This window comes from Aulostomus chinensis, chromosome 16 (assembly GCF_037954235.1).
Source record: "Aulostomus chinensis isolate RoL2024-O1b breed Wild chromosome 16, RoL_Achi_v1.0, whole genome shotgun sequence".
Lineage (NCBI taxonomy): Eukaryota > Metazoa > Chordata > Actinopteri > Syngnathiformes > Aulostomidae > Aulostomus > Aulostomus chinensis.
In genome coordinates this window covers 4,024,608-4,046,250 of record NC_141335.1, presented here as the reverse complement: position 1 = coordinate 4,046,250, position 21,643 = coordinate 4,024,608, and the positions used below count along the sequence as shown (strand labels likewise).

The 21,643-nt window shown below is 42.5% G+C and overlaps 1 protein-coding gene across 11 annotated transcripts in view; it reads right to left on the bottom strand.

Annotated features, from left to right (window-relative positions):
• The window catches only part of ehbp1 (EH domain binding protein 1), a 134,488-nt gene that overhangs the window by 98,859 nt on the left and 13,986 nt on the right, over positions 1-21,643 (bottom strand). For all 11 annotated transcript variants that reach the window (XM_086181291.1, XM_086181292.1, XM_086181287.1 and 8 more), the window contains 3 exons: positions 21,348-21,405; positions 19,602-19,697; positions 16,615-16,668 (listed from right to left, as the gene is read on the bottom strand). In XM_086181291.1, coding sequence (XP_086037417.1) covers positions 16,615-16,668; positions 19,602-19,697; positions 21,348-21,405 — 208 coding nt within the window. The remainder of the gene's footprint in view (positions 1-16,614; positions 16,669-19,601; positions 19,698-21,347; positions 21,406-21,643) is intronic.

Here is a 21,643-nt window from a genome sequence, read left to right as displayed (position 1 = left end):
GGTGGCAAATTACAGCATTCATCTGGGATTTGTGTTTACATCAATGCCTATCAGAGCTGATAAATACCATGACTACTGCAGTCATTTGACGCAGGGGCGAATGCAGATTTAACATGGTCCCACTGTAGACACAGGCCAGATGTTAGCAGGTGTTTAAACATGAATAATTGGTATTAATTCACGGACTAAACTTCCTGCAGAAGAGGCAGATCCAATCAGACCACATGTGGAGGAGCTCAGAGTGACATTCTTTCAACGCATACATTACCTTAGCCACACTGAAGATTGCCTTATCAACTGTATGTGTTAGCATGCAGTTGCTCATGGCTAGTGTTATACTGACTGAGTAACCAGCAGGACTAAAGGGTCTTGTTTTACTTTTGATTGCATAAAATGAACCGTTTTTCTCGTAAATGACTCATTCTATGTTCATAACTTCATGTAGATTTAAGGTGTTTTTATTAGGGATGCATGTTGAGATCACGCAGAAGGCATGTGGAAGCAACAGGGCCGACAGAGAAAGAGAGATTACTTGAATCTCAGATCCACAGTAGAAAAACTCCACCTCCGTCACTGTAGCAATACTTCTGTCCGACATTCAGACAAAGAAAATCCTAATATGGCACTGACAGGAATGATCAGCGCCCAAGATTAGAGATGGCCGTTTCTCTACTTCTAATCTTCCTTTTCTCTCCATCTTTGCCTCCACTTTCCAATCTGCACGCTGCACACAGCAATAATTAAATAATAAAAAAAAAACAGAAGAATCAGCGCGCCACTAGTAGCAGGGCCACTTGACATTTCATGCTGACATTTGAGCCTTGTCACTTTAGCTGGGAAACATAATGACGTATCATCGCACCGCCACCAAGCCTGTCCAAAGAGCACTGGATCTGGAGAAGAAGAGAGGAAAAAAAAAAAAAACTCTCCCTCTCCACGTCTTATCTCTCTGCAGATTACACCCTGGCTATTATACTAAGCTAATAGCGCATGTAGATACTTTATGAATGAATTTCCTAAATGCACCAAACACTTAAGAAGAGGGGATTTAGTTAAAATGAGGATGGGGAAGAATGGCAGGAGGAGGGGGGTGGAAAAATAGGAAATACTTAAGGATATGCAAATATCCCAGCAAAAGAATGGAATAAACGTTTCAACAGATTTGAGTAGGAGCAGCAAACAATGGAAATCTGCTCTATTTCCCAGATGCTGCTTGTCAATCAACGCATGAGCCCATACATGGGCGTTTGAGGGGCGATGGGGAGTGGGGGGGGGGGGGGTGAGGCGGGGGTACCTGGGATTAGAGGGACTGGAAGGTTGTGACAATGTGTAAAATGAAAGGAAAGGACAATACAGAAGTTTAATTTATTACAGAGAGGATATGACTATCAATATGCTCTCTCTTTCAGAGCCCTGAGAATAACTAAATACCAAAGTGCATATTTGAGGGTGAGAGAGAGGGAGGGAGGGAGAGAGAGAGAGAGAGAGAGCGCGATAAAGAGTGAGTGAGTGAGAGAGAACAAATGGAAAAAGAGAGAGAACAGAAAGGCAGGAGGGAGGGGTAGGTGATGGCTGTATGCTGCCCCCCAGCTGTACCTCAGTGCAAATGCAGCTTGCTGTTTGAGACCATCAGTCCTCTCTAATTGATCACGCTGAACCACAGTCACACAAAGCTGGCAACATGTGTCAAGATACAAAAATGTACACAAAAAGCACTAAAACACAAGCAATCAAACCTGAACCCCTCCACAAAGCTACTCCCTCGTTCTTTATTCCATGGCTGAATGACTTTCATTCCAGAAGGGAGTGTTTGTGTATTACATGCTAGAGTACCAGTCCTGCCCCTCTCCCCCGGTGCCAGCTGGCCCCGGATCGATCCACAGATGCTCCCCTGGTGGGGGGGCAGGGGTCATGGCAGGAGGGGTGCCTGGGGGTCCTGCTGAATCCCTCTACCCCAAAATGCCAATGGGACAGGCCTGAGGAAGGAGGGGTAGGGATCCTTTTGTCAGTGAGAGATGGATTAATTAGACTGAGTGCTAAAAGAACCTGGCTTCTGGTCCAACACACACACACACACACACACACACACGCAGCATTAGCACATGATGTACAAAAAATGCCCAACACATGCACATACACACCAATCAGCTGATGGCTTTTTTTTAACAGCGTGTTCTAATATGAACAAACATGGTCAATGTTCTCTATTAATTCACGGACCTCCTCTTTAACTGACACTCTGCGTGGACATTGTCTGTTCTCACTGATGCCACATGTCTGGTCTGGTGGCAGCCGCTGGTGCCGATGCTGATTTCTCAATAAGAAGTGAATGTGGTCTTGTCTAATTCAGAGTGAAATCTGGTTGGTGTGATGTTGAGGAAGATATGGATATGATATAAACATGGCTGTGGTGGCACAATGATAAGTGATGAATCACATCAAGGCGATGATTATCTGACTTAAGCCTGCTGCCACAAAACAAAACAATTCTGAACTGAGGAAAGAGGACAAACAGAGGTCAGTTACATTCAGACTGCAGATTACAGTAGTAAAGTCAGAGGTCTGAAGTTTTATTTTGCTTGGAATCGTTACTTTGTGGCTATTTATAGTCATTAGGAAAATGGGGGGCTGACGACTGACAGATTGGCACCTTGAGTGTCCTGGACTGTGACACAGTGGTCTCTGTCTGGGAGTGTTCGCCGTCCATGAGTATCACTGACAGCAGAGGTCAGCTCTTCTTCCACACACTGCCAACACACACTGTACAATGAAATACCCTTCGCCCCCAGCTTGTGACTGGACAATCCAGGTCTAGTTGCTACTGTAAACTGTTCCTGTGCCGTCTCCTCCTTGACACATGCAGATAAAGTCATCAAAAAGGAGGAATTTCTCATTAACAGCTACATGTAGCACAGGCGGATCAGTTGTTGTACAAAAAGAAGTTTTGTCATAATTTGGATTCAATCACCTTCTTTGATTAAAAGTGTATTATTGTGATAAATGAAATTTAATACATTTAGATTTTTTCATTGAACTGCAGACATTTTATCCATCTACTACATGATTATACACTTTGGGTGCACAGTAGGCTTGAACTGTGGAAAACTGAACTCTGCATCATTTTAAAAAAAAAAGAAAAAAGAACAGTCCAAAGGCCCTACTTTACATTCCAGTCCTTGCAAAGCTATTAAACAAGCTTTATGATTTGTATTCATACAGTTTAGAAAAATATAAATGACTCAATTTACCCTATAGAATCACCCTGAGGTAGCACCGATTAGCCCCGCACCCCAACACCCAAAATCAGCTGGCTCTGGCTGAACTTAGCAGTCAGCACATTGGAGGTGGGTGGGTGGGGGTCTCTCGCCTCAAGGTCACAGTTACTGGAAATAGAGACATCCAATGTGCTCACATCTCTCTTAGAATCCACACACAATGGAGTGACTCCTGTGTGTCAATTTGGCCTCCCTGATAACTGATAAAGCAAAGCCTTTTTACATACCACCGATGAATACTGCACTAAAGGCCTTATAGACACACACACACACACACACAGATTAAGACCAATGTATTCATCTGCTACTATTATATGTGAGGATTTATTTTTTTCCCCGAAAGCAGTGTGTGTATATGTGTGTATTTTAAAATGTAACAATGGACATAAAAGGCATGCAATACAATCACAGTGGTTATATGTGAATTATAATAACAATGCTCTTAATAATGGCCGGAGCTGTGGAAATGGCTTTCATGAGTATTTTCAGAGGGACACACACACACACACACACACACACACACACACACGCACACACACGCACACACACGCACACACACGCACACACACACACACACACACACACACACACACACACACACACACACACACACACACACACACACACACACACAGGATTCCGCTCTTGAGTTCAGATCTTGTTTGACTCAACCAGCCCCACGTCACCGGCGGGCGTCATCAACACAAAACAACAATGCTGACAAACAGTTGATGAAAAGTGAGTGAAGAGAGTGAGAGAAGAGCGATTAGTCACCACAAGAGCAGGATTAGTCTTGTTTAAAAAGGGAGGGATGGCAGATTACAGCACAGCGCGCTGTGGTTTTGGATGAATATCCAAATATAGAATGACACTGAGCTCCAGACATGGAGTCCTTTTTGTAAAAACACTGAGGAACTTGATATGGGATTGTTCCATGTGGTGCCTAAATCCAGGTACAGATACAATGAGTGCAACACTAGACTCAGGAGCAGACACAAATGCTAATTTGCCCTGGTGGGGTAAACAAACAGTTACTAATAATAACTGGCCACAACATCTGGTTCCAAATCTGCTAAAGGCAAAATGAAGAAAGATATAAAGAAAGGGTTTGTCTGTACGTGCAGTTGAGCATACCAGCGTAGAAGCTCACGTGTAGGCATTCTGCAGCTGAGCCTGACCTTCGACCTATTTGTGAAGAGGGCCACAGTCAGGAGGCAGGCAACAGAGGAGTTCTCTATTTTCATTAAAAGCAGATTAATCAATTATCCCTTTCTCAGCTGCAAGCGTCTGCAGAGTTTGTTTTCTCTGGATATGAACACATTTGTGGATGAGGATAACACTGAAAAAGCATCTTTCAACATTTATTCTCTTGCATCACGTGGGTTAAGGCAATGTCTATTATTATGTTAAATTCCACCACATTATAAAAGAGACGGAGGGGAGGAGAAGTAGAGAGCGAGAGAAAGACAGGAGAGAAATTCCTTAAATGCAGAGTTTCCTGTGATGGCAGCAGATGAAAGCAGAGAAGTCACAAACCAACTGGCCCTTCGAAAATCAAATCCTTAATGTGAGATGAGAGCTTTACTGGAGATAAACTCCTGTTAGCTTGTAAAAGCTATCACTCTCAGAGCTAAGTCAGTAGGTTGAAGGTAACCTCCTCCGGCCAAGGTCATGCTTGACTAGAGTTAATGTTCATATTTTTTCATTAATGGGAATATTTCTGACTGGTTGTAGAGCGCTACCCAACATAAACCTGAAGATGAGAGCATAAAACAGAGGAAATCAGAGGAAAGGAGCTTGTTATTTATCTAGCAAAATGCCAACATTTGCTGAATAAATGATAAGAAATTCACCGATTAACACAAAGGCCATTTGTTTACAGTGGATCATTTCTACATTAGGAATCAATCTGCTGAAATCTGCCATTTTTCTTTATTTTCTATTAGTGTCTGCATCATAATTCAAAGCTGGCTGAAATGAACAGAGATCTCTTTCTCCCTTCATTTCTCTACCTCCCAGCCTGCCACCCTCTCTTTCTCGTCTTATCAGTGTGTCCAGAGTGCCCTCCTCTCTCTGACTCTCTGGGTCTTTCTTTTGGGTGGCCCTCAGTACCCCCCCACACACACTCTCAGACCCAGAGCATGCACTTCAGACAGGGGGCTAATGGGAAAATAAATTACCAGCAGGCAAAAGCCCTGGCTCTGCACTTCTGCTGGAGAGAGAAAAAGGGACATGGGGGGTTTGGAAGGAAGAGGGTGGTCAGGAAATGGAAAGAGAGAAGGGTAAAGACAGAGAGGTGGATATCAAGGAGAAAGAAAGAGAGAGAAGTTGAGAGAAGAAGAAAAGAGGAAGAAATGAGGAAGAGTGGGCAAAAAGAGAAAGACAGAGCCAAGATAGGGAGGGGGAGAGAGGGAGAGATAGGTCGACGGGATTATAGCTGGAGTTCATCCGTGGTCTATGAAGTGCCTGCTCATCACTTTTCCAACCATTTCACCATCTCTTGCCATCATCAAGGCCTAAAATGGCCAATAACATCACCACACACACATGCAGCCCCTGAGCCAATACCCCCAGCTCCTGTATCTGGGAATGATTACTGCCGCTGCATGAAGCAGAAGTTCAGATATCAAGCCAGAAGATTCACCGTGGTGACAGACATGGGTGTGGAGGAGGGGTGTGTGCCAACAACATGTGTGTGGTGTGTGTGCAGCCTGACAAATTACAGTGCATGAAAAAGTTTAAGATAGGTTGGTTGTGTGTGTGTGTGTGTGTGTGCGCGCGCGTGCGTGTGTAAGAGAGAGAGAGACAGCGAAAGAGAGAGAGTTACTTCACATTAACAGTATGACCCTATGGCTAATGTTACGATTGTGTGAAAGATCGACAGCCATTAAGTATCAAAAGTGTCTACATCACTTCAGAAAACGACAAGTGCACTGCTTGTGAAACATTTATTAATCAGGTAGCTGCCAACATCCTAACCATCCCATCATGATGACGAGCTAATGGTGCACCAGGCCATTATGTATGACCTACTATAACTGTTCACATGCCAGCTGTTGCTCAAAATGGTACAGTCTCATTTTAGTGAAGGAAAGAACATAAATAAGTGGTAGAAAAGGTAGGGTGCACCAATCTGATATCAGTCAGATATCACCTCAAATATCTAAGGGCATCCATGAGAGTGGGGTCAACATTCTGACTTGATTCAAAGGGAGCCAAGTCATCAAAAGGGCTGTGACAGGACAAGGAAACTGGCACTGATTTTATCTCTGATGCTGGCTAATGTGCGTTTTGCAAAAAAAGAGTCTGTAGTGTGAGGGCCAGATTAGGATAACGTCACATTTGCTTACTTCCTGATAAGAGAGCAGAGAGAATAATCTGACAATGACAGGTTTGACTGATAGAAGCTCCAAAGATATCATATGATCATTTCTAGGCAAAGACAGCAGAGTGGATTTTTGGAATCAGTTTCTTCACGTCCACTCGATTCTCACTTTAAGGATCTGTTTGTTTTAGTTGTTTTAGGCAGGCTGCTGAGATCTGCACAGGGGCATGATCGGGCCCTAATCCATAGCAAAGCTGATTTGCTTAAGGGGGGCTGGTGGGTTAAGATGGCCTGTAACAAGAAACAATTGCCCCAAGTGAGAGTCTGCCTCTCTCCCATCCTGCTCCATGACAAAGGTGTACTCTCCATGCTAAGTGACAAATCTGGGGAGACAAAGAGCATTAGCAGGGTGATGCTCTGCTTCAGTGCCTCTGATTGTGGCCAACTCAAAGAGAATCTAATATGGATTTTAAAAAAAGGAGAGGAGAGATTAGAATGAAAGAGAAACAATGAACACCTTCTACCAAGGGGGAATTAGTGGAGGGATTGGATAAGGAGCTGGTGTGCCTTAGTGTGTGTGCATGAGTGTGTATGTGTGTACGGGTGAGTGCTTGTTCTTTGAAATTCTTTTTCCACAGAAGAACAAAAGGCTTACCCAGTTCTGTTTATGTGCATTTATATGTGAGACATACACAAAGCTCACACAGCTCCCTCTCACATACGAAAGTGTACAACAAAGTCGATGAGAAATTTCCACTTTTATCCTTCATGGAGCGACTTCTATGAATGTGAGATTCATAGATGACTCGTAACCAATAAGGCAGTCAAAGGTCACCTTATTACTCACACAGACACTCTAATACAAGATGTGCTACATAAAAACACTTCTAAAAAAAGACAGAAGCTTTCTTTGAGAGCAAAATTGATAACCATATCTGCATATCCTTTCAGCAGAAGACAATGATTGACCGAACGTTGGGCAGACACACCCCTCACAGAAGCTCCTTTTTTAATGTTGCAACATGTCCTTCGCCACATCTCCTCAATGCCTTTACCACAAATCGCCTCCAATTCCTGACTCAATCACCTCCGGGTGCAGTGCTCCAGGTACACATTTATATCCCAAACAGAGACAGCGTGTTGTGGGGTCAGTCTAACTGTCAGTAGCTGGCTTAGCACTGGCATCAGAGCACATCATAAGACCCTATTCATCGCCACTTAGCAGAACAATCGTCACAGTTTCCCAGTAACTGTGTGCATGCTCATACACAAACACACACATGCACGTACTCACGATGAGGGGATCTCGAGGAGATAATGCCTAACAAGTCACCTTGCACACAAGTTTAACCTAAGTTCATCACAATGCCTACATGCACACATGCAGGCTGCCACCACCCACAAAAAAATCATGCGTATCTGCTAAACGAACAACCCGCCCACGCAGACCCAGCGGGTCAAGCTTGTGGATAAACAGGGGGATTTGCAAGGCCCGGTGTTTGGCAGGCCACACAGGCCTGTCTCCATCGCAAGCAGCCATCTTAAGAAGCACACAGGAAAAATAAATAACTGGGAGATGGAGATAATAACTGTTCCGGTGTCAATGTCCAATGGCACCTCATGTTGTACTCACACTGGTTGACCAGCTATCACCACCAAGAACAATATGACACCAAAGTTAAGGAGGGGATGAGACTGAGGAGCTGGATTCAAGGTGACCAAGGAGAAGGAGAGCAGCATCAGGAAGTGAAACCATGACACTGGACTGTTTCAGAGGGGACTGACTTAAGAGGGTGTGGCTGCCATTGACAAACAAACAAGACTGGAAGACTCAGATAGAGGGAATTACAACATGGCAGGAAAGAAGTGATAATCAAAAAATTGTTCAAGTAGCACATTCCATGTGTGTCATCAGCTGCCAACAAGTCACACACCTTCAACAAATCCTCAGTTTACCTCCTTCCTCACCTCTTTCTCTTACTTCTAGTACCTCCGACACATCAGCTTAAATGTTGCTGGGTCATAGCTCATTTTATACCAACACCCCAAAAATAAACCTGATACTGTAGAGACTGTGGCTCATTATTTGTGTTCTAAGGTGATGTGTGTATATGAATGTGGCTCTGTGTGTGTCTTCTGGGTCAGCGTGGGGACAGGAGGCAGTAAAAGAGGTACAGTTGGTTTCTCGACTGGCTGAAGGCCTGTTGTTTTCATTTTAAAACGCACAAATGCTACACTTAGCATCTCACTACTCCAATGTTTTAAAAGTCCTAAAGCAGGCATCATTCATGAGATGTTCTTCTGCACAAATTAGTTTTTAAGCGATAGATTTATTTTTTAAAACAATGCATTTGGCTTGCAAGGCAAAAGCAAAGCCTGATGGTTATGTTTAACTCTTCGCCCCTAACATTGAAGTCTTTTCAGTTACAAGAGGTAATAAAGGAGATTTCAGGAGATACAAATAGCCAAAGGGTTTTACTTCCTTTCTGCAAGACTAAATTCAGGGATAAAACAATTAAACAGTGGGTGAGAATAATTTGTGACTGAGGCCCAGACAGAAGCCCTCACCTCGATTTAACCAGTTTCAAATGCACTCTGTCATTGTGAGTCCAGGATGTCACAAAAGACTTTGCCAAAATACTTTGTACGGATGTTTGATATGCTGATCCAGCTGATAACACTGACAGTCAAAACACACAAACTTCAGTTGGCAGGTCTATCATTGAAGGCCACACAGGTGAGAATATGGATGTTTCCCAGGTGACACTCATGTTTTGATGTTTATTTTGAGGTCAGAGTGTATGGTGGGGGAAACAGAAAATCTGTAAGGACTGCTTTAGACTTCACGAATGTGTGCATGTGATAGACATGTAACTGAGTTAAAATTGTCAATATCTTTGTGTGTGAGATTATACACCATTGATGTGTACAAACTGTCTATGAGTGCATATGAATATATGAATATATATATATATATGAATATATATATATATATATGCGAGAAAAACAATGTTATAGACAGAGAATGTGTGTGTGTGTGTGTGTGTGTGTGTGTGTGTGTGTGTGTGTGTGTGTGTGTGTGTGTGTCAGTCTGTCTCGTGACATCTGCTGCGTTATTGGCTGGCGGCAGAGCCCAGCAGGCTGCAGGAGCCTCAGACTAAGAAGATGAAAGCCGAGGTCACAACCTGGACCAGTGGGACAAGACACACTCACTAACACAACACACAAGTACAAAGTCACACATGCAAACGTGAAGACCTCCACATGCACACAAGCAACATAAATAGACTGTAAAGTGCGTGGCATACACACTCATTCACACACAGCATGTAGGGGGCATACAGGAACACAAGGACGAGAAACTAAAGACTAAACAGGATGAAGGTAAAACTGTAAAAGCAGACAAAACAACACAAAGAGAGGACACTGCGCATGCACATAGACACGCGCGCACACAAACACAAACACAAAGCAAGAACACAGTAAGGAATGATGATGTTAGCACAGCAAATCCAGACATCATCAAGGGCAACAGTTTAATCAGTGTAATTAACAAACCCTTGCATGTATGCATGTAAGCAGAAGCCACAGATGCACTGATGGAAGACAGACATGGGCCAGGAGCATCTGAACAGTTCAGTGTGTCCGCTTGTTCTTGCATGTGTGTATCAGTGATTATGCAGGCGTTTTATCAACTAAAATATCACGTTAATTTTAGTGCAGCACTTCCTCATACAAAAACCATGTCGGACATAAGAAACAAAGCCTTTCCACTTGTCTGTGACAGCAATGCAGCAGGCATGGGTCAGACATTATTAGATTGTAGCAATTTCATACATAGTGAAAGATGAATAGAAAATGCATACATGACAATCAATATGTGGCAAGAGCAGTCGTGTTGCAGCGCTCCGCTATCCATCTCAGCCACCAACCAAGAAATGTCTTCCGCTTACCGAATCATGTAACCCAAGCCCAATAAAGGAATTCAGGACAGCTCTGACTCTCCGATTGGAAACTCAAACGCTTTCATCAAATTCAGGTAAAGAACAATTACTTTAGATGCATTTTCTGCTGAACATCACACCCTCTCGTGATTAAACAAATTCTTGCTGGTACACACATATTCTGACACAAACACAAAACAGTCTTTTGAAAAGCACCCACACACTGAGGGACACACAGTCACACAGGAACATGACACCTGCACAGAGACGTCATTGGAGACACACACCCCTCATGATGGTGGAGGCCATTTAGTCAGCAGACCAGCCATGTGACGAGATGGTGTGGTGTGGATTAGGGGCCAGTAAGCCTATTAAGGGGACAGGAGGGACCACCCGGCCTTTGCAGCCACCTACAACCCACTAACACAAATGACTGGACACACAACCATAATACCAAGTTCTCAAGAAGGCACAGGTGCTGACTACAACCCCAACACACACAACAAGAGACAGACATCCTTTTACATATTTGATGTTCTTGCTGGGAGCCTAATTGTGAAGTTGTGAGTTCTTTTGTGTTGCTCATTTTCTTCGCCATCCCACTAAATAACACGATCAGTGGCAGAAAATGGCAGCAATCAGAACAGAATCAGAATGTGTGTGCCTGTGGAGGTACTTTCTGTGTGTGTGTGTGTGTGTGTGTGTGTGTGTGTGTGTGTGTGTGTGTGTGTGTGTGTGTGTGTCTCTCTGCCTTGGGAGGGGTCTGGGCATGGGGTAATCACCAGCATCTGTTGCCTCTCCTCAGGGTGATTAATTAAATTAATTTCAAAAGCATGTGTGAATCTGTGAGCCTGTACTAACTAAGAACCCTCCTTACACACACACACACACTAAAATTTACATGCTTACAGCTTTTAACTATAAAGCATGTTTCATTTAAAAATACACATGAGCAACCCCAGCAAACACACACACACACGCACGCATCTTTCCAACACAATAAATTAGGCCTGTTGAGTTCTCCAAACTATTTAAGAAATGGAAAATGAGCAAAGGTGAAAACTTTGGAGACACACGCATGCACACAAGCACAAATTAATCCCAATTTGTCGTCCTCGGCACGGGAGAAACTTTTGGGATTTCATACTTCATACCAGCTTTTGTCACCTTTGCGTGAATAGCTGAGGGCTGAAATAATTGTGTTTTTCTTCCCAGAGGCCCAGTCAGCGCTCACAAGCCACTGGCCTACGTAATGTGTTCCAGACAGAGAGAGGGGAGGGGGGACAGTACACACATCAAGGCTGTGTGTACAATGCAGAGGGTGTGTGTAATTTACTGTGTGCGCGTGTGTGTGTGTGTGTGTGTGTGTGTGTGTGTAAAGGTATGGATGAATATAGTTTGTGGCCTCTGTGTGTGTTTTTTGTTTTGTCTTTTTTTTTACTGAGTGAGCAATATGAAGAGTGTGTCACTATGTGACTACGAGTGGGACGTTTGTGATTTGGAAATGGTGTTAATTGAGTTGGATGTGGTCCACAGTGGAGACAGGACATTACCTATGAGAAAGAACTGATAGAGAGCGCCAGAGAGGAGAAGAGGCGGATGGACAGGGGGAAAATGAAATAGCAAAAAAAAAAAAAAATGGCCAAAGGGTCTCACAAACATTAACATAAGCCTTTGTAAAGATCCCTCAATATACAGCATGTTAATAAAGTTCTGTGTATACAAGCTCCGTCAGAGGGGACCGATGTTTTTTCCACGGATCAGGTCTGGTAAACAGCCCACGCTACTCATACTCATCTTTTGGAAATGAATAAAATGTCACTTTTTCAAATTCACCATGTGTTTTTCAGTAGCTATAGAATGCCGATATCATACTGACTTGCTTTGATACAGATAAGAGGGAGATCGGTAAATATCACAACAGTCACGTCAGTTGTACAAATGTGAGCGTACAATAATGGCAAAAATCTAATATTGTGCATCTCCAAGTGGACCTAAACAAACAGTGTGACAAACAGGGGTGTAAATCCCAGCTTGCGTCCCAGTGCAGTCCTCCATTCATTACTTTAACATTCACGTAGGTTATTTTTGATTCCAAAAAAGATTAATGGTTCATGACTCGAGTCAACAGATGCATAATTAATAAAATAGGTGAAAAATAAATAAAAGTAAAATCAGCATTCCCTTTAATATGGAAACTCAAATTGGAATTGCAATGTTGGTCAAAATAATCCTTTTTTAATCTTTAAAATTGCTCGAATCTATGATGTAGAAAAATTATACATTATATATCTCTGTGAATTCAAGAATAAAAACTAAATTTCATTCGAATATTTTATCATTACTTGCTAAAAAAGACAGTTGAATGCAGCTGCTGAGACAACTCGTGCGTCCTGCAATTCAGGAGCAGCATGCTAGGAGGTCACACTGTGTTGGAACAGGTGTGACAACACACATCACATGTGCATCAATACTTGCGCATCACATCAGCATTGTTGGCTATTAGAAGTTTAAGTATTATGATCGCAGTGTAAAGCTCTCTGTGCTCTAAGTGGCAATTTTAAAATCAGTATGTAAAGCGTGGCAACATGCAGCAGACATGCTGTCAAACGGTGTCACCTGTGATTTGGCAGGGCATCCATAGATTTGGAATTTCCTTCTTTTCTGAGTGGCGCTGATGTAATGCGAGTGAAAAGGGTGCGTTTGACTTGGAGGGGGAGAGATGGGGAAGGAGCAGGGAGAGCGGGCCTTGGAGTGCATATCACTGTATATTCAATGTAGCCAGACATGATAGCTTCTCACTTTAAACACATTTGGCGCGCGTGTGTGTGTGTGTGTGTGTGTGTGTGTGTGTGTGTGTGTTTGTTACAAATGCTCCCACAAAGCTTTGAAGATTGAGTTGGTTTACCATCTTCAGGTTTGGTTGATATGCAAACGCAGACATACATACACACATTAACGTCATGCACATGCACATTCAAAAGAGTCTGTCAGCACAATGCCTTCAAATATAGCCATCCAATCTTTTGACTCTCAATTTGGCCACCTTTTTGATAATACGCCCCTATTTGAAGAAGGGTGAAAGGCAAGGGTAGCATGCAATTTAGAGATACTACTGTGTAGCCATTTTCAGCCTGCCACCTCTCCCTCTCTCCATCGCTTTCCTTTCTTCACTCTCTTTCCCTCTTTTGATTATGCGATTCGCCTTGGCAGACGAACAAATAGAGGAGAGAAAAAGGTAGTGTTTGACACTGCCATTTTCAATGACAAAATACAATCTAGCCAGGGCCAGTAATTCAACGGGGAGGGATTAGCCTAACGCGAGGTTGGGCCCCCAGATTAAGACGAAGCCAGAGCGTGGGGATCTTGAATTTCATCATCTCCGGCGCTCTGGCACAATGGCGTATTCTTCCCCTTTCTCCTCTGCCGTTTGATGAGGGTTCAGGAGAACTCACCTTTCCTCTTTTTCAGGTCCGTCTCCGAGCAGCACCCAATACCGCATTAATTCATCAGTCCTGACATTATATTGGTTTAGATTCTTGATTGGTTGAGGGTAGTGTGTGAACAGCAGGGCCTGAGCCGCCGATACACAGATGCAAGAGGGAAAAAAATATGACTAAATATTCAAGCACCTCAGACAATGGGAGATGATTCTATATTTCATCACACATTAGCACAGACACAAACACAAAGACATGTTCCCTATTGACACACATCAACAGACAAGCACACAGGGATGGATATCAAGGTGTGATTCACGTTTGCAAACAGCTTTTAAAAGATCTTAGGGTGGACTGCCCCCTTGTGGTCAAATTGTATACAGTAATTCCCCAGTTTCTGCAGCTGTGCTGAAACTAGTACCAGCAGCACTGACACAACAGATTTGGCATAAGTTGAAGTTCAGAGAGTTTCAACAATTTAGTAAATAATATGAACTGGTACTTTATCCTTGCAAATTTGCACCAACAAGAGAGATCACTTGAGAGTGATGTTATTCTATTTGGTGTACATCCCAGAAGTGCACCAGACAATGGTCATTAAGTATCAAGTTAACAAGGAATCAAGCACCTCAAGAGGGCTGTAGAATTATTTTAATAAATTGCCATTGTATGTTTACGCTCTGATCCCCTTGTACCGTTTACCTTGATGTGGTGGGGAGGTTGTGCATCCCTCCGACCCTTGATAGCTAGCTCAAGGTCAGCTTTAGCTGAGCTGGAAGAGCTGAGGCACAGCAGGAAACCACTAAGTGCTCCACTCCACTTCACCATTTAGAGCTGATCAGGTAGAGTACAGCGGGTTTGTGGAGCTCTTCCTGCTTTCTTCAACCCGCTGCAGCCAAAACTGGCTTGATTTGGCCAACATTCCATCATTGCCCTCTCACTAAATCTGAGCGTTTGAAGGTTTGCGCCTGCTTTCTTCATCTCCCTCCCCTTTTTCCTCTGTGTTCTCCATTCCTGCTGTCAGGAGACGAGTGCAGCTGTGATCTTTCTGTCATTAGTCAGGTATGCAAAGACAAACCCAGAAACTCTTTCCCTCTTCCTTTCTTGATCTCCTCTTTCTCTCTCCCACGCTCTGACCAGAGAACGCCGCCTGACCTGCTTGTCATCTCAGCTTTTTATCAAAAACAGAAAGGTAGAGCCGTCTCTAATGTCACTCCTTTGATGTGTACAGAAAGTGACAAGTGTCAAAGCACTCAGCCAGCTCACCTAATATTTGTTCCACCAGTATTCTTTTAAAAACAGGACTGGGGGAGGAGTCTTAGAGGCCTATTCAAGTTCAGAACTACTGACTCCCCCGCAAAATGTTCAAACAGACACATGAAAGAAATTGGCAACTATTTTGAGGGTAATCATTTAAGATTAATTTCCTCTTCCTGGTTACATAAGTGTCCTTTTAGAACCTCTTTAACACTGCTAGTATGAAGTTGACTTCCTGCCATTCGATATCCTTTTGAAATGACAAGACTGTTCATTTCAATTGGAGTAAATCTGTTCATAAAATGTCAATACAACTTAAAGATAAGTTCCATAACACACAAGGGTATCTGTGCCAAAAAGTAAAATCAAATCTGACCAGTTAATATTTTATATTTTAGGCTGAATAGTCTTACTGTCAGTGCAGTTTTGATACAGAACACAGGTGTGATCTTTCCAAGTTCTCAGCCTCTTCAAAACCAAGACCAACACAAAAACATATGAGCATCAGAGAAAGAGCTTTTTTATCATTGATTAGCTTGCCCTGATTCTGGCTAAGCAATGTTTGTCAATGTCACTCTATGTCAGTGACAAACTCTACCAAAAAGGCTCAGTGTTTACCTTTAGGTCAAGCACCAGAAGTGCCAGAGAACAATGACTGCCTAATCGCTACCAGACTGAACTGCAAATGAGCATCGATCTTGTTCTTCAACTTGACAAGAACAACAATAACCAAGAAAAGTGGAAAATACTGAATAATAACAACTGCAGTTAAATTCAACTATGTAGTAACGTAAGACAAATTAATTATTCATAACCTCTGCCAAATCTCGCTGGCAGTCGGGTCCCTTGTTTGAAAGCTGTAATTCTGAATATCATGAGCCGACTGTAGTCAACAGTCTCGGAATGTGGCCACAATCTCTTGTTGAAATACAGGACATCTGCACGCTCCATTTCCAGTCCTTGTGGTCATTCATGTAACTCAGGCCTTGTGGTTCAACCCACCACTGGATTGGCCACCCTTCACACGGATGGATGTGTAATAGCAAAGCCTTACCACATGGTGGCAGAAGATGCAAAGATAATAGAACGAAGGTTTGTTTTGAAAACTGCTGAGGTGAGGAATGTACTGCACGTCTTGGATTTGTTTGATCTGAAGTAGTAATCACCAGTGCCTGTTATAGACAGGAAGCCTCTTCTCATCATCACCTCAAGTGAACAAGATAACCAAAACCTTTCACAAAGTAGGGTAAGAAATAAAAACAAAAAAGCAGTACACTGATACACTCACAATAAACAAATATAAAATAAACAACGACAGACAGTAAAAAAGGAAGTTGAGGGGGCAATGACAAATTATTAAATGTATAACTCACATTTTCAATGACAAACGTCCACTCTTTGTCTTCAAACTCCTCTGCATGAGGGTCCTGCAAGTGTAAAGGAAACAAAACGTATAAATAGAAACTCTATCTTGGAGCAGACTGCAGCATGGAGGTTTGATAATGACCTCATGTCCACAGCACTGCAATGTCGTCTACTGCACTTGACACAGCAGCACTGCAGGTGTGTGATGATCTGACCACGTGTGAAGCTGCATGTTCTGCTGATGCAGTTTGCGCAGCTGTTGAAATTACAATTTGATCCCTTCTAATGAAGAGAAAATATACTTTCTTCTGATGCATTACATTTTTCAATACTGTGAAAAATTATAAAAATTACACACTGCAGCATATATACATTTTTCAGACTGCAGCCGTTCCTTAACAAAATAGATAGAATAGTAATTGCAAAATTGAAGGCAAAAATAACTAGACACATAAATAACTACAGATGGGCATGTAGCGGATGAAGGATTTGGTATGAAGTGATGGCTTTTGTTCTCATTTAACACTCACAGAAACTTCAACATAGTACCCATGTCATTTTCATTTTTCAGTCACAAGTAAATCTTTTGAAATGGGTCAGTGACACTTGTCCCATCTATCTCATGTCAGTTCATGACCAATTAAAAAGCAGCAGCTGTCGGTCCAACAAAACAACCAAACAAAAGAAAGCCAAATTAGGATTCCTTGTCTTCACGCAGTAGATTTGATACTGGCAAAGATCACTAAAACTTTTTTCCTCCCCAACAGGGTACTGAGTCCCACAGGGTGGCTGTATAAACAGATTTATGTTCCCACAACCTGAGAAACACCTGAAAAACCCAAATACACACACACACACACACACACACACACACACAGGTGATGGTATTTCTTCCCAACTGCGCTTGTGACACACCCCTGGAAATCAATATTCCTGCAGTCTGCCTCAACAGTCAAAAACAACACCCTCATGGGCACAAGTACACACAAGAAGCTGCACAGCTAAGCTGCCTCTCCCTTCAATAATAAATCCTCTTTTATTTCACACACCAACTCCCACTAAAAGGCAACAGAGCATGTCATCATCCACCTTTTGGGTTTATTCTCAGTTAGTTGTATTGTCCTCTGGGTTTAAGTGCTGGTGATAAATTTGTACAAGCTGCATCTCCTTGAAGAACACCTTTCTTCGACAATGTCCTTGGGGATCTTCAAAGATGAAACTTCCTGCTGTTGTGGAAGCAAACATACCAATGCAGTTGCATTGTAAAGTCTCACAAGCAAACCCTGACATTTGCCTTATAGCTCAGGTAAAAATAAAACACGGCAGCTTCCAGAAGCGTTTTGCCAATATTCATGTTACACAGTGGTGGTTGAGTGGCATTAGCTGCCCACTCGCTTCTCTGCACCTCACTTCTACAGAGATTATTTCTGTCTATAGGATAAACAGCCAGAACACCGCCGGTTAAGTAACTTGGTGAGTTCAGTAGTTTTTCCCATCTACAAAGTTCAGCTGAGATTGCCTGCTGGCGTACAGATTGCAGTAATGCTAAGGTCATCTGTTTTCACTGCAGTACCTCAGGCCAGATGGAGTATCTTTAAATCACTTACACTGATTGCTTCAATCTTCCACAACAACCAGATGACCAAAACATGTGAGCTGCAAACCAGGGAAAACATATACACACTGGCGGGTACCAATTTGGCCCGGCCCAGTCGTGCGGATCTTCTTTATGATAATTTATAAAGTATTAAATATATTAGGAGTTTTAAGACCTTTCATTAAGATGAGGAAAGGCAAAAAAAAATATCTGATGGTGTCAGGAATTATTCTTAGCTGACATTTTAATTTGTTTCCCTTAGATTGTTGCATATACACACGACAATCACGATATAATTGTTTTTAACTTTACCATTGCTGCTCGAGGAACTATTTTATTAAGAGTTCTTAATCTACTCTTCTTACGTACTCACTTCATTCAGTGTATGATTGAATTTCACGATCTTTTGAAATCTGATTAATCCAGCATATGATGAGATATTTTCTGTGCTTAAATCATAAAACGGAACACTGATTTCACCTGGCCACCTTTCAAAGCGTCTGAATCTCACCACTCTCTAATCTCCATACAAAAATAGCTTTATTATTTTTCCTCTGGCACAGGAAGTGGAAATGGCCCTGAAATAAGGATACACTGACAGGCACTATAAATCAGTTCTACACTGGCACGGAAAACTAAGCCAGAACACATGAAACGTGTTCCTTACTCCATGCACATGAACCGGCAGACGTCACAGTGAGTCTTGTATGCTTCTACAAAGGTCTTAGATAGTCTCAGGTTTCTGAAACTATAGCAGGTTTTCATTGTGATTATGTTCATATAAAGGACTGTAGGGACTCATTGCTCCTCAGACGATACTGTGTACATGACAGCTAAGAGAAAAGCTTCTGAGTCTTCCACAGGGCAGAGGCAGGTACGCGGATATTTGTCTGGCACAGTCAGTGACACAGGAGACGGAGCTGGGAGCTCCGCACAGAGGCCTGATGTGTAAGTAGGCCAGACATGGGGACAGATAACATCTCTACAAGTGTGTCATTTACGAACACACTTGTAATACAATACGTTGAAGAGCCTTCAGGTCACATGATCTTTTTAAAACTCCAAGTTCAACCGCCTTCACTTTCCCAAATTGTAAAATTCTTTGTCTGCAAGAACCCAAAGGTGTCAGTATCCTCAGTTGTCACACACATAATATCAGATACAGTTTGCTAAATTTACACATTAAAATAGGATAGAATGAAAAGAACGTTAAAAGTTGAAATCAAAGTTTAACTTCAAACTTCCAATTTTGCAAACAGGAAAGTGTGTGCCAGACTAGAATTACAGTACTAGAGTAGGTTACTGTTGCACCAGTCACCAGGAGAGAAGAGGCCAGTTTTGCTTAAGCAAGTCCACTGAATACAGGCGGGTGATCTCCTCAGTGTAGCTGCAACCCACCTTAAAGAGAGTGACGGTGATCTCAATGTTCTCTGGTACAGGCCAGACCACCACTCCTCTGTAGGGGTTTTTGATGCCAGGCTGCCAGCTGTGAGACTGCAGGACAGGACAGACACACTGTTAGTATAAATCAGCAGAGGGACAAACATGTCATTACAGCAGGGTGATGTCATTAGTGGAAGACAGCCGCTGAGAAGAAACTCAGATGTACAATGGCGATACACAAATTGACTCCATTAGACCAGCTTCTGTCCTTTTAGTCATGAGCTGCCACATTTCAAGGATTCAAGGAGTCAAGGTTTTTATTTGCCATTTGTGCATAAACAGACAGTCCAGGCACATTGGAAATCTTGTGCGGTATTTCTCCTGGTCGACAGTCATAATGAGAAGTAGAAAAAAAAAAATGTCAATGTACAGAATAAAAAAAATATTAAAATATATTATAAAAAATTTAAAAAATATAAAACTGAAATATACAAATATACAGAAACCTATACATATATAAACCTTTATATATAAGGGAAAGAGAGAGAGAGAGAGAGAGAGATGTAGTACTGCACTGCAAAGTGTTTGCTTTTGTATTGCAAGGGGGTAAATTGCACATTTATCCCAGAATATTGCACATAGTCAGTGAGGTAGTATCTGGTAGTTTTTAAAGTGTTCAGTGTTTTTGGTTGTTTGCCATCAGTCTGACTGTGGCCGGGCAAAGGCTGTAGAAAAATCAAGTTCTGTGGGTTATGATGCTGTCCGCTCTGCTGTGCCTCAGGTTGTACCTGCATCGTTTGTGTCTGAGCAGAGGGTGAGCAGGGTGGAGAGGGTCTGATTCCCTCTGCTCTTTTCCAGCAGCGCTGTTCCTATATTGAAGTTCAAATCTGGTTCTGTGGGAAACACTTGGTACGTTTACATGATGTTAGAAAAAGTGACCGTGCCAGAGTGACTAAACCTGGACTTTTAAGATACCAGTAAACACGTGACCCAACTCAAACTGGACTCTTCAAAGTCAAGCTAACACACAGCAGGTCCCGCTGCGCTATTTAATCCCTTAATGAACTGCACACCGTCAAAAGTTTGAATTTAAGTCCGTTGTTCATCAGGGACGAGCTTGCTGCAGGTTAACTTGTTTTACTGTATGTGAAAGTGAACCACACTTAAGTTGTCAATACGCGTGTCTGCCCCGGTTCACGTATACTAGGGCAAGGACAGCAGTCTGATTGGGGCCTGATGGAGCTCCAACTGTGCATATATATACAGTACGAAAATGTGTTCCTGATAAGAATATCAGGAGGGTGGCAGTATTGTCCCAGTGCTGTTTCTCTCTGACTGAAGATATAAAAAAATCCATGTGACTGTTCTCTCATTACAAATCGACACTTTTAGAGCCCCAATTTATAATGCCCGTTCTCATGGCAACGCTGTCGGTGTGGACACCACAGGCATGCAAGCTGCAGCAATTCAGCCAGACAGCCGTCACATGCAGGTGTGAATCGTGCCAAATTGAAGCTGTCAGCAGACCATAGCTCTACTCCTTTCACATTTCAGGGAACGTAAATAATATTTTCCCTGTTATCTGTATATTAGCCAGTTCACCACCCGCCAGCTTCAAATATACAGCAATCTGTACATCACTAATCTAGAAATATTCACTCTGATGCAGTTTTTTAAAATGTCTTTTCATCTGCACAAGAGACACTTTTTTGCTTTGTTGTTGCTTTATGCTGTGTCAGAATTCCCTCTCCAAATACAAACCTTGGAGGATTTCCGCCGACTTCTTCGTGTCCAAACCACCACCAGCTTGTCTGGTTGCCTGGAAGAGAGGAGCAGACAGAAAGATAAGTGGAAAGGGATTTATCCATACACCCACCTTTCTCTATGTCTCAATCTACAAATCAAAATGTTATAGAACCCTGAGAAGTTTATAGTCTCTCATTGCACTATGGAGCTCTTTTTTATGTGTCTCCATTTTTTATGGTATGTGCTCATGTACGAGGGTGCACTTGCACGCGCACTTGCACAAGATGGCATATAAAATCATGTCAGTGGTT